This window comes from Hyperolius riggenbachi, chromosome 8 (genome assembly GCF_040937935.1).
Source record: "Hyperolius riggenbachi isolate aHypRig1 chromosome 8, aHypRig1.pri, whole genome shotgun sequence".
Lineage (NCBI taxonomy): Eukaryota > Metazoa > Chordata > Amphibia > Anura > Hyperoliidae > Hyperolius > Hyperolius riggenbachi.
In genome coordinates this window covers 231,857,057-231,872,280 of record NC_090653.1, presented here as the reverse complement: position 1 = coordinate 231,872,280, position 15,224 = coordinate 231,857,057, and the positions used below count along the sequence as shown (strand labels likewise).

The window sequence follows — 15,224 nt, the reverse complement described above, 5'->3', positions numbered from 1 at the left end:
GTGTATGCCCAGCATAAAGCCCCATCTACACGATACAATTTTTTGTGCGACTCGATTCATCGATTCGATTTAATCCGACATGTCCGATCGAGATTCGATTTGCCATTGCAAAACAATGGCAAATTGAATTCGAATCGAATCACGATCGGACATGTCGGATTGAGTCGAATCGATTAATCAAGTCGAATCGCACAAAAAATTGTATCGTGTAGATGGGGCTTAATAGATCTCAAGACAAGATCTGAACGATCTCAAAACAAGACAGAGCATTTATATTGCACTTTTCTCCTGGTAAACTCAAAAGCGCCAGAGCTGCAGCTACTTAGGGCATGCTCCACAGGTGACCAGGATCATTAGGGAGCCTTGCCCGAAGACGCTTTACTGTTTTACGTACTGGCTTGAGCCAGGAATTCGACCCCTGGTCAAAGGCTCAAATCACACATCAAAGGCAATAGCATTACCAGTACGCTATTCAGCATGAAATCTACTGGAAATCTTCTTAGCGCTGTCGTCTGGTGTACCACAAAGTGTGAAGAGAAAATAGCGATCAAAATACTGGCTATCCTTTTGTGTGGATATCGAAAGAAAATTAACTGAAAGGACATGCAATCAGAAAAATCATGGAAATCTGATCGGAATTTGAATAAAAATTGCATACGTGTATACGCTAGCTTTCTTCTATTTCCAATCTATGTCAGATCTGAATATCAATCTGATCACTTGCTTGCATAGGATCTGAAGTGAAAATTGCAGAGGCAACTAATCACAGTGCAGAGCTGCGCCGAGCACTTGGGCGCCACCATAGGCTGTAATGAGTAAAGTCCGGCAAGCGAATGAGGTAATAAGGCCGTCGGCAATAGCCGGTGCGTGAATTATTTCTCTCCCTGCCCTCAGTTGCTATAACACTGAGTCGGAATAGCATTAACGTCACCCTGGACTTTCAGAAGGCGTAGCATGAGCCGTCTTTTTGCTTCACTCTGCTCCGAAATTTGTCAGCGGCAAATTTAAATGTACACAAAATTACACGCTGTGTACCCTGGACAAATAATATACAATTGCCGGATGCAATTCAGTATTCAGCAGCCCTGTGTAAAGGGCCTGTTTTATTGTTACCGAACTCCATATTGTGAACCTCATGCAAGTATAGCATTTAAAGAGACTCCGTAACAAAAATTGCATCCTGTTTTTTATCATCCTACAAGTTCCAAAAGCTATTCTAATGTGTTCTGGCTAACTGCAGCACTTTATACTATCACTGTCTCTGTAATAAATCAATGTATCTTTCCCCTGTCAGACTTGTCGCCTGTGTCTGGAAGGCTGCCAAGTTCTTCAGTGTTGTGGTTCTGCTATGAACTCACCCTTCCAGGCCCCTATATGCACACTGCCTGTGTGTTATTTAGATTAGAGCAGCTTCTCTCTTCTCTCTTATCTTTTACAAGCTGGATACATCGTCCTCTGAGCTGGCTGGGCTTTCACATACTGAGGAATTACAAACAAGGGCAAAGCTGTTTGCAGGAAGAAAAGAGCAGCCTGAAACTTCAGTGCATGGGGGAAAGAAACACACAAATGATCTCTTGAGATTCAAAAGGAATGCTGTATACATCCTGCTTGTGTATGGATGTATTTTCTATGTGTGGACATACTGTACATCAACCTACTTCCTGTTTTGGTGGCCATTTTGTTTGTTTACAAACAAACTTTTTAAAACTGTTTTTAACCACTTTTAATGCGGCGGGGAGCAGCGAAATTGTGACAGAGGGTAATAGGAGATGTCCCCTAATGCACTGGTATGTTTACTTTTGTGCGATTTTAACAATACAGATTCTCTTTAACAGAATAAGGAAAGCATAACATGATCACACAAATGGCTGAACACAACATACAGTACAGAGAAAAAACACAGAATAATCATTACTCTGGATCGTCCGGGGGGTGCGTTTTGGTGGTACGTTCCGGGAATAGGGATATCGTCACAGCTTTCCTGTCTTTTCAGGCACTGAATGCTGAATGCAGATTTACTTCCTGCAGAGATAATAATACAGGACACGATTCAGCAATATTATTACTGTCATCCAAAACTTCCAAAGTCAGAAATACCCCATTGTTGAGTGTGTTTCAGTTTGTGAACAAGGACTGTGCAGTTTATGATACTTCTTAGCATGACATATGGAAATTGCTTACTAAAAGGGTGTATGGGATGGCACAGTATTTGTGCACCAATGGGCACAGCTTGTGGTTTGTGCTGCTCGTGCAATCTGCTATGGCAAAAGGTAACCCAGTAAAAGTGGAGCTGAACTCTAGCACAGGACAGAAGGAAAACATAGAGAAATGCAGCCTGTATGTATGTAGAGCGTTTAGCCTGTTTAATTACCCCTCATTTGTGTCTAATCACAAGTTGTAATTTGATCTCTCCCCTGTGTCACATGACTGCCATGGTAATTTGAAAGCACAGGATGTTAACAATATGTCTGCTTCCATATATTTGTATCAGCTGTAACAAAAAAAAATGTTTTTGTTTAAAGGTTATTGTGCTATTGCATATCTTTTAGAGCAGAGAGGCTGCTGAGTTCAGGTTCGCTGCCAGCATCAGAGGCATAGCTATGGGTGGGCAAGGGGGGACAGATGTCCCTGGGCGCAGCACTGTGAGGGCGCTCAGTATGGCCGTTGCACTCCCATGTGCAGGTGGCTTGCAGGCTACCTGGAGTGCCTCTGCTTCTCTCCCTCTTTCTCCAGAGGAGTGCAGAGGCATTAGCAGCAGACAAAGGCTATCCAAAGGGGGACACATCTGGCTATGCAGACAGGGAAGGGGGTGGCACATCTGGCTATCTAAAGAGGCGCACATTTGGCTATTTAAAGGGGGACACATCTAGCTATCTGAATGGGGTAAGGAGGCACATAAATGCATCTAAATAAAATGCTCTAAATAACATTTGACTCCACCCATGACAACAACCACATTTGCATCCCAGAAACTGCTTATGGTAATGCAGGTCTAACTTGCTAACTAGAGCCCAAAATTAGCTGGTATAGAATCAGATGTAAGGCCTTCTAGGGGTCCTCCTGTTTTAAAAAATGCCCAGAGGTTGAGGCAGATGCATGGCCAACCATGCCTCCAGCTACCCCCGCCCCGGTATCCACCGTCACCTTTTTGTTTAGTGCTAATGTCCTTCTTACTGCTTTTCTCTTGTAAACGCATTGAATAACACCATTTAGTATTTGCATTTGCGGTAGCGCTAGAGACTGATGTCCTCCATAACACAGCCACATGTTTCTGTTGTGAGCCATCTACCAGGCCAGATAAGGCCATAATTCTCAGTCACTGTTAGCGTTCATTTGCTCTAATTGGCTACGAGCCATTTCATGTCTATTTAGTCTAAAATCTGAGGATGTGCCCCAGACTTACAGAGGAACTGTAGCAAAAATAACATAACAAATAAAATTGCTTAATGTTTGCAATATTCATTCATTGGTTATTTAGTCAGCGTTTGCCCATTGTAAAATCTTTTTACTCCCTGATCTACATTCTGAAATGTATCACTGGTGATGACATCTTTAATTCTGCCAGGTGATCTGTACGGAATGGTCGTTACTGAGAGATCTATGCACAGAGGGAAATATTGCTTGCTTGGCAGTTGGAAAATGCAGTTTTTTTCACACAATGCAACACGGTTCACAGACAGCAAACTGTCAGGACCATGGTCATGACATCATACTGTGGGAGGGGTTTCACCACAATATAAGCCACATTGACCCCCTGATGATCTGCTTGAGAAAAGGTAAAGATTTCTCATGTGAAAGGGGGTATCAACTACTGATTTGGATGAAGATCAATCCTGGGTTACAGGTCCTCTTTAAATGCTGCCATAAACTGTATTCAGATTTGATGACATGGCATATATATAAATGTATCTGCTTTACCTGGTGTAGGTGGTAGCAGCCTCCTGCGAGGAGGGGCCTCTCTGCCCTCCAGGGTGCCATTAGCAGGGGGAGCTGCAGGAGGTGGAACAGGTGGTGGCTGAATTTTAATCCACTCTTCAGGAGACACTGAGCGCTGTAGACAGTCGTCCATATGCTGCTTTCTGTATGGGAGAAAAGAGGAGAGAATAACAGACACTGGGACTCGTATGTAAAAGCCATGGAGAGAAAATAGACATTTTGCCCCTAAGAACCTATAAGGGACCAGCTTTAATTTTCCAATAACAAAATGGCAAGCTGATTATGGCAATCGCCTGCCATATCAATCAGCGTGGAAAGCTTCTAACTTGTCACTTTCTTCCAAGCAGAACAGCAGGTTTCAGCCACGTTTATACATATAAAAGAGAGTCTGTGTGAGTGTGTGTAGTGCATGTGTAGTGTGTGTGTGTGTGTGTGTGTGTGTGTGTGTGTGTGTGTGTGTGTGTGTGAGTGTGTGTGTGTGTGTGTGTGTGTGTGTGTGTGTGTGTGTGTGTGTGTGTGTGTGTGTGTGTGTGTGTGTGTGTAGTGTATGTGTGGTGTGTGTGTGTGTGTGTGTGCGTGTGTGTGTGTGTGTGTGTGTGTGTAGTGTATGTGTGGGGTGTGTGTGTGTGTGTGTGTGCGCGTGTGTATGTTGTATATCTGAAATATAACCTTTATCTGAGAGACTGAGACCAAAGTGCTGTCATTGTGATTAACTGTATATAAGTGCTGGACATTGCATGCCATTGTTTTTGCACTTGCACTTTTGCACTCAATTTTTCCCCTGATGAAGTCATTGAGGTGAAACATGTTGGGTTTAGTTTCAGGTCGCTGTGTAACAATCTATATCCTAGCATAATTAGGTGGGGTGCAGCATCAGTCAACTTTAAAGTTCCTACACCATGCTAGTCCTTAATAATCACCCCTGTTGATTGCTTATAACCCTTGACATTTAAACATTACAATTAAAAGTTATGTTTTGACTATCTCCCATTGAGGAAACCCCCATGTTTAATTAGCTCTATTCAGCAATAGTGTGTGTGTTTTTGCTAATATTTTCCAAGCAGAACAGCAGGTTTCAGGCATGTTTATTCTTTTATGACTGAACTAGTAAAAAGGCCCGCCCGTTAGAAAACGGGCGCTAGGCCACGGCCGCTAAACCAGGCAACCCACATACCGATGCGTCCTGCTCACCTGTCTCCCACCACTGTCCGAAGTATATGGACACAGTGAGATGTTGCTTGCTTGGCAGTTGGAAAAAGCTGTTAATTCCCACAATGCAATGGGGTTCTGGAAGCAGGGACACACACACACAGGGACAGGACGCAGAGACACAGGGGTTTATTATATAAGATAAGAAGAAAAAGAAAACCCCGATCCTGGTTGAGTGTATGTCATCATTTAGAAAGTAATACTAGTTCCAATGGAAAGATAAAGTGTATCAGAAATATGAAAAAGACAAGTACCGTAAAATGAGTAATAACAGCAAATTTACATAAATGCTGCATAAGGCCGTTTTCGAGTTGGCTGGATAGTGTACTAGTTAAGGGATCTGACACAGGAGACCAGGGTTCGAATCTTGGCTCTTCCGGCGTAGTAAGTCAGCACCTATTCAGTAAGGTGTCCTTGTACAAGAATCCTTAAAACACTGCTACTGCTTACTGAGTGTGCCCTAGTGGCTGCAGCTCTGGCACTTAAGAGTCCACCAGGAGAAAATGTAAATGTTCTGTGTCTTGCCTTTTGTGACGTCCAGGCATGCATCACCTACACAAGCACTTTACATTCTGTCTGATTGTTCACCATTGTTTTGTGCAACACTGGTGTAGGTGGTTTAGGAAACATTTCAGTACAGACACACTGTTTGCCTATTCTGTTCTATGGAGAGGGAAGGCACCTTGCTGCAGGAACTTCAATAGAGGTAACCACATTAACAACAGTGGTTGGTCATTATTGCTGAAACAACAGATTATCGGGGACACCTGTACTCACTTCAGATTCTGCCTGGGGATGATCACAGTGTTTCAGGTGACAAATATCTAGTCTTGTTTCGGGTTGTACTGTGGATTGCCTATCTTGACAAAGAGGACCATTCACGGTCTCAAAATAATTCTTGGCTTTGCCTACACTGTGGAAATTTTTGCGGAATACAAAGCACAGTTTCTGTTGCTCTGGCTATATTTGGATTTTTAATTTAAACTTAATCCTGATGGGCACATTGTGTTCCCATCAACTTCATTGTGTATCCTGTTCACCCTAACTTCTGCTCATTCCCTTTATCCAGTCTGCCTTATCTTTGATTGCCTCTTTGTGCACCAGCAGCTGCTTCACATTATCACTGGCTGACCTGACCTTGTCTTGCTCATTGTATTGCCATAATATTTCCTTGCCTGATCTCAGCTGGTCACCATATTGTTTGAACCAGGGCAAGGCCGAGGCATAGGCTGGAGAGGCTCCAGCCTCAGGGCGCAGTGCAGAAGGGGGAGCACAACTCACTCAGCTATCATTCCCCCATTGTGTTTGAAGCAGAGAGAAATAAGAAAAGGGGATACATGGCAGTGACTGCAAGCCAGATAACTAGAGATTAAGGTGCTGTGTTACAGTACAGTTCTGATACAGTTCTGTATAATGCCTGAAGGAGAAACGTAATGTTTCCAAAGCTTGCGATAAACCATGTACATGTGTCATTATAGGTATCACTGCAATCAACGTTTGTTGGTCTGCATTTCTGTTCCTCGACTAACACCGGACCATACTTCACTTGCGACTGAGGAGATCCTTAGTTTCCTCTTTGACCCATTTGCTGGTTGCACTTCAACAGGTTCACATGACCATAACTTGTAGCTGAGGTTTAGGGTATTGGAAAATATTGTGTGATCAGATATTAGTGTCCAATTCAAGTAGAGGGGATACCGTAATTAGCTAGGAGGATGAGAGGTTGCCAAGCTGCTTAAAGATATTGGGTGCACATCACCAATCTGACTACTTATGGTTGGACAATTTTCTAATGTTTGTAAAGCCATCTCCTGACCCCTTGGACTGTGTGATGTTCAGCATGCCACGTCAGTCCTGCCCAATAATAATGAGAAAACCTTTGGCCAGGTCTTACACATGTTTGAAGCTCATTAAGCTACAATTATGTACTGCATTACCTGAAGCTCTAAATAGGTTCTCTGGATACACACATTATTTGGACCCTATTTTGAAAAAAATTCCAAGAATAATTTCTTCTGTAATGAGAAGCACATGATTGCTTTATCAGATGATTGATTTGTACTTTTCTAATTGGATGGTCAGTATCAACAGAATCAATAAGCGCAGGTCGCAGAAGTAAGACAAGATCAAACGATAATGACCACCCATTTACATGAATGCCAGTGAGTCTCCTTATGGTCTCCTTAGTCTTGTCTGTAATGAAAAACCCATAAGGCACCACTGCATTTCCCGACTCATAGAGACAAAAAGCCACAGCCACAGCCCTGGAGTGACAAATTATGGGTGTTTCATTAAGGGCAAGAGAAATCACGTGCAATTATCATCTGTTTTAAGATAGCACAGGTGTACTTATTAACAGCACAGATATACTGTATTTTCTTATTATTAATATAGCCATACCTCTCTGCCTCATTATTCATTGGACTATACCTCTCAGTCTCCCGGTATTGGTTATATACAGGTGAGGGCGTCTTCGATCTTTGCTCATCCTCGGTAACGATTTCCTCCTGTTCAAGCACCGTGGGGGGTACACAGGCTCCCTCCGAGCTCCTCCTGGAAATAATACCAACATTCGTCAGCAACTATGAGTCACAGAGTTAGTAACACAGAACTTTGTGCGCTGCATTATGTATCTTCTACACCTTTCAGGGATTGATAAAAAAACAGAAGCAGCAACCCTAATAAAAAAAAGCGCCAGACTGACCATATTTGTATAAGCAATTCAACAAACTTTATTGAGACAAAAAATAAAACTCATAATTAAAATCAATTAAAATACCACCAAGAGGTGGTGTGCATGGTGTCACACAGATATCATTATAAGCCAAAAAATATACAGTATATAGAAAATACAAGGTCTGTACTGATCCTTTCTTAAAAATACATAGGTAACGCACTACCAAAACACAGTGCAATATAGTAACTGCATAAGTGTTGGTTCAAATATTACGATAATACAATTGGTGATTAATTATATTTAAATTATTATATTTGAACATATTATGCAGTTATTATATTCAACACTTATGCAGTTACATTACTATACACTACTGTCTTTTGTCAGTGCGTTATCTATGTATTTTTAAGAAAGGATCAGTACAGACCTTGTATTGTCTATATATTTTTTGGCTTATAATAATATTTTTGTGACATCATGCGTACCACCTCTTGGTGGTATTTTATTTTAATTATGGGTTTTGTTTTTTGACTCAATAACTTTTGTTGAATTGCTTATACAAATCTGGTCAGTCTGGTCCTCTTTTATTATACTTTCTGCTTCTGTTCTTTATCAGTATATGTATCTTTACCCTATAGCACATTCTGTACCCATTAACTAAAAGTATAGTATTATTATACATTTTTTGGTATGGTGCTTGTCCGCTATCTTTGGTTATTTACTACACCTTTCAGGGACTAGCTAACATTAAAGTGTCATTCCACTTTACTTTAAAACATGTAACATTGCTATGCAAGTCATCCCATAATTCAATGCTATTAAAAGTCGTATTTTTCATTTCAGTTTGCATCCAGCTATGTATGTATCTAAAGGGGCCTGAAAGCTCAAAATGTTTTCTCCAAACAAGAAAGCAGTACTTTTTAATGAACTCAGTAATGTATGAATTGCCCAGTGTCAAGCTTTGTATATAGCGTTTTATCATAGTAGCGTGTAGTCTTTATTAATGACTGTGTTGGCCAAGTAGCACCCTTACTGTGGGTAACATCATCGCAAGTACCCCTTAATGTATATATTTCTTAGCAGTACTCCGTAAGTGTATACATGCTTTTTAAACATTCAGCGATGCTTTTAATAAACTATGAACACATAGGCCTGGTTCACACTGAGACCCAAATGCAAAGGATGGTGAAAAAGTGCGGTTTGGGCATCTGCTCAGGATGCACTGGTGTCCTTCACCTAACCTGCCGTTTACATGCACTCCATTTGCATTGACACCCGTCTGCTCATCTGCTGTACCGTCTGCTGCTTCTCTCTCTGTCCGCACCACCCCCGTTTGTCCGCCGCTCGTCATGGAGACCAGGAAGCATGGGGCTTCCTTGCTGAATTGTAAAAAATCAACGTGAATCAACATGAACCAATGAGAATTTACCCTGCTGCAGCAGGTGACCAATGAGGTGCCCCATGCTTTTCTGCTCTCCAATCCCCTGCAGTGGCCCAAACAGCGGTGGTGAAACTGAAAATCCACAGGACAGGTGAGCATTTTTTAAGTGACGATCAGCCTGGTGGGAATAAGCTTACATTCCATCCGATTTCCGGCATCAGCGACATGATCGCATTACATTTGTGGAAAAATAAAGCAGGTTGGGACTTTGCATTTGCAGTCCAGTCCATGTACATTGCGTACATTGCGATCGCATTCTGATTGACAATGTGAACGCATCCTATTATTAACATAGGATGCGTTCACTTGTCCTATTTCGCGTTTTCCTTTGTTCCGAAAAATGCTGTGATTTTGTCTGTTGTGTGAACAGGGCCTTATTCTGGTTTGTTTATATGCTTTAACCACTTTATCTAGAGGCTTGCAAGTGCTCAAGGCAAGCACTTTTTTATTTTTTTATTTGTTACATTTTCTTTTTAATTAGTACTGCTGTAATGCGTATTTATGGCCACTTGTCACTAGGGGGCAGTGTGAGACAGTAGCAGAGGACTTCTGCTTTCAGTTTCTATATCCTCTGCTTGCACAGAGACATCAAAACATTCAAAGAATTTACAGCACAATGAGTTCTGCCAACTGAGGTCAAACGCAGTGCACTGATCTCAAATGAGATAACTCTACAGAAGCTGCTAATGGGTTAAAAACTTACTACAATGTATTGACAATTGCAAGTTCAAGTAACCCTTCAGTCCATATTAGGTACCCCCCTGGGGCATGGGTATCAAGTGCTAAGAACCTAGGCTATGCATGCTGGCTAATCATCAGCTGAGATGATGATTTCTGCCTCTCTCAGCCAAGTATTCCACAAGTGAAATATGTGCACATGATTTACCATTGTACCCTTACACCACAGATGAATGCTTGCTTTTTTGTTACACATTGTTTCTCCTTAACACTCCTTATAACAGCACACACTACTTGTACCATGTACTGTCGCTCTAATGATTAACAAATATTAGGGTGACAGAAATAGCAAATTACAGTGAGAATCATTTAATCTATGGTTTGCTACCACATACCAAAAACATACTGATAAGCTAACTGGTACCACCCCAAAAATTGGCAGGAAACAATGGAAGGCACAACAAATGAAGGTGATAATAATAATTGCACTGGGAACTTCTCTGACAGTTATAGACATAACTACAGTATTTACTCTGTACAACGCTGTGGAAGCTGTCAGCACTTTTATAAATACTAAATAATAATAATAACAGCGTCTTCAATTTGTAGGCAAGTCTACCATTACCTCCTTTGAACAATTTTTTATGTATTTTATCTTTGTTGTTGCCTCTGTTTATTGACTGTTTCATTGCAGAAGATGTCAGAGCGATGTAATTGCATAATAACACACACACACACATCCATCACTGTACACTACAGCTTTTAATTCAGATAATGTCACTGGAAGGAGATGCTGCTTGCTTTTTTGGCAGTTGGAAATAGCTGTTATTTTCTACAATGCAACAAGGCTCCCACAGTGTGAGGTCAGGACCATGGTCATGACATCACACTGTGGGAGGGGTTTCACCACAAAATCAGCCATACAGAGCCCCCTGATGATCTGTTTGAGAAAAGGAAAAGATTTTTCATGGGAAAGGGGGTATCAACTGCTGATTGGGATGAAGTTCAATTCTTGGTTACGGTTTCTCTTTAAAAGGAAACAGATATGGCAGCCTCCTTATCCCTTTCACGTCAGATGTAATTTAGGTGTAATTAAGGTGTCTTCAAATCTGTGCTTATCTTCTACACTGGAAAAAGGGGCCATATTCCATCACATGCTTGTGACCTCTGCATGCAGCTCCCCACCCCATGCACAGACATTTTACAATGGTATAGGACAGTTCTAAATAGTCATATACAAGAAAAGTCAAATATAATCCTATTATTGATATGGGTAACAACATACATCCTGAACAATAATGCTGGCTCCCTACCTTGTAGCCTAAACAGCATCAGGTGGAAGTTAATGACATCTACAATTATAACAGACAGGTGACACCAGGCACATGTGCCCAGACGCAACATGCCTCCCATGATGTAATACTGCACGTTATTATGAAATACACTCAGGGGACAGTTCACAATTGTGCTGCACAGAGAGAAAGTGCACAATGCAAGCCTTGATGATACACGGAGATAGATCTACTACATTACTGGAGCTTGATTCAGAAATCTCCCCCTCTGCTGCTCAAAAATAGAACTGCATCAAAATAAAATCCTTCACAGACACAATTTCAGGCATATTTCTGAAATGAACATTATAAAAATCCTGTTTGAGAGACAAAGGTAAGTATATTCACTACCTCCCTAATTCATGTGTCTGGTAATTCATTTGTCTTGTGTGCTTCTACAAACTACCGGTATATCTACAAATGTTTCACCAGGGCCGTATCTGGGTGACATAGCGCCTATGGCAAACACTGAAATTGCGCCCCCCCTCTCCCCCATCAGACCACCTTTTCCCATAATAACAGCTTCTTTTCTTGCAATGATACAGGTTTCCCCAGTATAGGTTGCTAGAGTTAACCCGTAAGTAAAAGTAACCAGAGGTAGCACCCTAGTATAGGTAGCCAGAGGTAGTTCACACAGTATAAGTAGACCCATGTGTACGTTGCCCTCCCAGTATATGTAGTTAGAGATGTCTCCCCAGTATAAGTAGCCTTCTTTAGCATAAGTGGTAAGAGTTATCCCCCCAGTATAAGTAGTCCCTCAGTATAGGTAATGAGAGGTTCCCTTCAGTATAAGTAACCCCCCCCCCCAGTATAGATTTGGCAGGTGTCTCCCAGTATAGGTAGTGAGAGATGTCCTCCAGTATAAGAGCAGGTACAAATGACTGAGAGGCATCCTTCAGTATGGTGGTGAAGCATGAGGGAGGAGGAGGCAGTCATGAGGCCCATGGTGCTGTGGCGCCCATGACACAAGCCATGCCTGCACCCCTCTAGATACGCCTCTGTGTTTCCCTCATCCCAAATGTTATCTATAAACGCCCCTCAACCCCCTACCCCTCAATATTATTTAAATGACCAAAAACTCCTTGCCCAAGTTCTGAGTGCTGTTTTGTATTCTGCCTAGGCTGTGCAGTGAGCCTCATTTACTAATACATTTCCAAACATCTCCAGCCTAGGTTTATTTAAAAAACAACTGTGAACACAGGGTGTAATATGACCCAGTGGGGGGCTGTAATATTTTATTACTTAAAGGACAACTGAAGTGAGAAGAATATGGAGACTGCCATATTTATTTCCTTTAAAACAATACCAGTTGCCTGGCAGCCCTGCTGATATGTTTGGCTGCAGTAGTGTCTGAATCACACCAGAAACAAGCATGCAACTAATCTTGTCAGATCTGACAATAATGTCAGAAACACCTGATCTGCTGCATGCTTGTTCAGGGTCTATGGCTGGAATTGTTAGAGGCAGAGGATAAGCAGGAAAGCCAGGCAACTGGTATTGCTTAACCAGCTGAGCGGTCTGGACGAGCTCAGCTCGTCCAACACCGCCAGAGGCTGCCGCTCAGGCCCTGCTGGGCCGATTTTAACGAAATAAAAAGCAGCACACGCAGCCGGCACTTTGCCAGCCGCGTGTGCTGCCTGATCGCCGCCGCTCTGCGGCGATTCGCCGCGAGCAGCGGCGAAAGAGGGCCCCCCTAGCCGCCTGAGCCCAGCGTAGCCGGAACAAAAAGTTCCGGCCAGCGCTAAGGGCTGGATCGGAGGCGGCTGACGTCAGGACGTCGGCTGACGTCGATGACGTCACTCCGCTCGTCGCTATGGTGACGATATAAGCGAAACAAGGAAGGCCGCTCATTGCGGCCTTCCTTGTTTATTCTGGGCGCCGGAGGCGATCGGAAGATCGCCTCCGGAGCGCCCTCTAGTGGGCTTTCATGCAGCCAACTTTCAGTTGGCTGCATGAAATAGTTTTTTTTTTATTTAAAAAAAACCCTCCCGCAGCCACCCTGGCGATTTAATCAGAACGCCAGGGTGGTTAAAATGAAACCAATATGGCAGCTCCCATATACCTCTTACTACAGTTGTCCTTTAACAGCCATCAATTGTTAATAAGTTTGCATATGTGTATCAGCCCCAAGGAAACAAAGTGGCTGCCACTGAGATAAGAACAATGTCCAGAGTTCACAAACAGGTAAATTACTGTATATATAATCAGTGCAGAATCCAAAAACAGAAGACAAGTCTTCAGCAAAGAGTAAGAGCAGGCATATCTCCACCACAGTAAATGTTGTGGTCACGGCACAGCTCTGCAATCATGGATACCCAGAAAAAGGAAAGAGGCTTACCAGCTTTTGACAACCCACATTATAAGTTTGTATCAACGATTGGGTAGAACTTCAGGAAGCAACAGACCGTCCAGGATTCACCAATTCAACAATGATTCATTCTAATCATTACTAATCATTGATCTAGTACAGGATTGCTTGATCCAGCGGGGTGCTGGAGATGCTCGGAAATCTCTGGCGATGCTTTAGTAACTCAGGTCCTAACTGTCATAACAATAGATGCAGAAAACTTATTTGAAGCCTTTGATGCCTATTCTATTCTTTGTTGCCTGTTCTCTTCTGTGAGATAGGTCCAAAAGAGCTGCCCTTACACATGATGCTTGGATGCCCATGACGCTGTCACCTGTCCACTGTTCTCCTTCTTAGGATTTCTTGTGATAGGTAATAGCCACTGCACAACTCAAAGCATCTTCAAGACCAGCTATTTGACCATGCTCTGAGCCAGTCATCAGGCCATTATCCTTGAGCTACATACACAAGCTGGATTAACCAGTTGAGGACCACAGGCTTACACACCCCCCTAGTGACCAGGCCATTTTTCACAATATACCATACAACTTAGCACACAAATGAATCTTGCCCCCTTTTCTTGCAACCAGCAGAGCTTTCTGTTAGTGGCATCTGATTGCTGCTGCTATGTTTTGTTTTTAATTAATTTAAGTGTTTGTTTGTTTTTTTATAAAAAAATAAAAATGTCTGTTTTTTTTTGTTTCCCACCCTCCCTCCCAAGAGCCAATCAGTGAGATCGTCTCTCATTGACATCAGCCTATGAGAGCGATCTGTTAGACTCTCCTGGGGACAGCTCAGTAACGGAGCTATCCCTGTACAGCACTGCACTAGATCGCAGCGCTGTAAAAGCACTTTCGGACTTTTTTTTTTCCACCTGCCAGCCAGCCAGCCACGATTGCGGGTGGCAGGTTATTTTCAGAGCGGAGCTCTGTAACTCAGTGGGGATGCACGTGCATCCGCACACGCAATCCCCACTAATCTCCCCCAGGACTTGAAACCAATCCACGTTAGGCGGTCCTGGGGGAGCCACCTTGTGGCCGCCAATCGGCGTTAGATAGTCATAAGGTGGGTAAACTTGGCCAAGTCAGTCAATAAAGACTGCCTCTGCCAAAAATCTAGCATGTGTACAGCGGCCCCTGCAGCCCCCCAACACATCGGCGAGTGATCCGCCTGCTGGATAGCATTGTTCTGCTCACTCACCTTGACTGCTGTGTGACACCCCTCATGCGCTGCTCTGGCAGCACTCCACCCTCCCTCATGGCAACGAAACACATTGTTGGCTTATACGATACTGTACAACCTCAGCTTTAATTGTGGCCTGAGGGATCGAGTCCAGATCCCTCTCTGGCAACACTCTTCAAACAGTTACACTTCCCATCTTTCCTGGTATCAATATAGCACACTAAAGCAGAGCCGGTTCTAGACTTTCTGCTGCTTGAAGCAAACTTTGGTGGCTTTGCCGCCTGAATCATGTAATTCAGGTTGCTTCATGGTAGATCAACCCCTGCATTAAAGAACTGTTCACTTCCTTCCTTTCCTAGTATATATCATCCCTTGACAGATGCCATTGTAGCAAGATAATTATTGTCATCCAGTCAGTGGTTT

General features: G+C 42.8%; 1 protein-coding gene across 7 annotated transcripts in view; it reads right to left on the bottom strand.

Annotated features, from left to right (window-relative positions):
- The window catches only part of CACNA1F (calcium voltage-gated channel subunit alpha1 F), a 349,606-nt gene that overhangs the window by 4,216 nt on the left and 330,166 nt on the right, over window positions 1-15,224 (bottom strand). For all 7 annotated transcript variants that reach the window (XM_068248313.1, XM_068248312.1, XM_068248314.1 and 4 more), the window contains 3 exons: window positions 7,546-7,698; window positions 3,919-4,079; window positions 1,916-2,022 (listed from right to left, as the gene is read on the bottom strand). In XM_068248313.1, coding sequence (XP_068104414.1) covers window positions 1,916-2,022; window positions 3,919-4,079; window positions 7,546-7,698 — 421 coding nt within the window. The remainder of the gene's footprint in view (window positions 1-1,915; window positions 2,023-3,918; window positions 4,080-7,545; window positions 7,699-15,224) is intronic.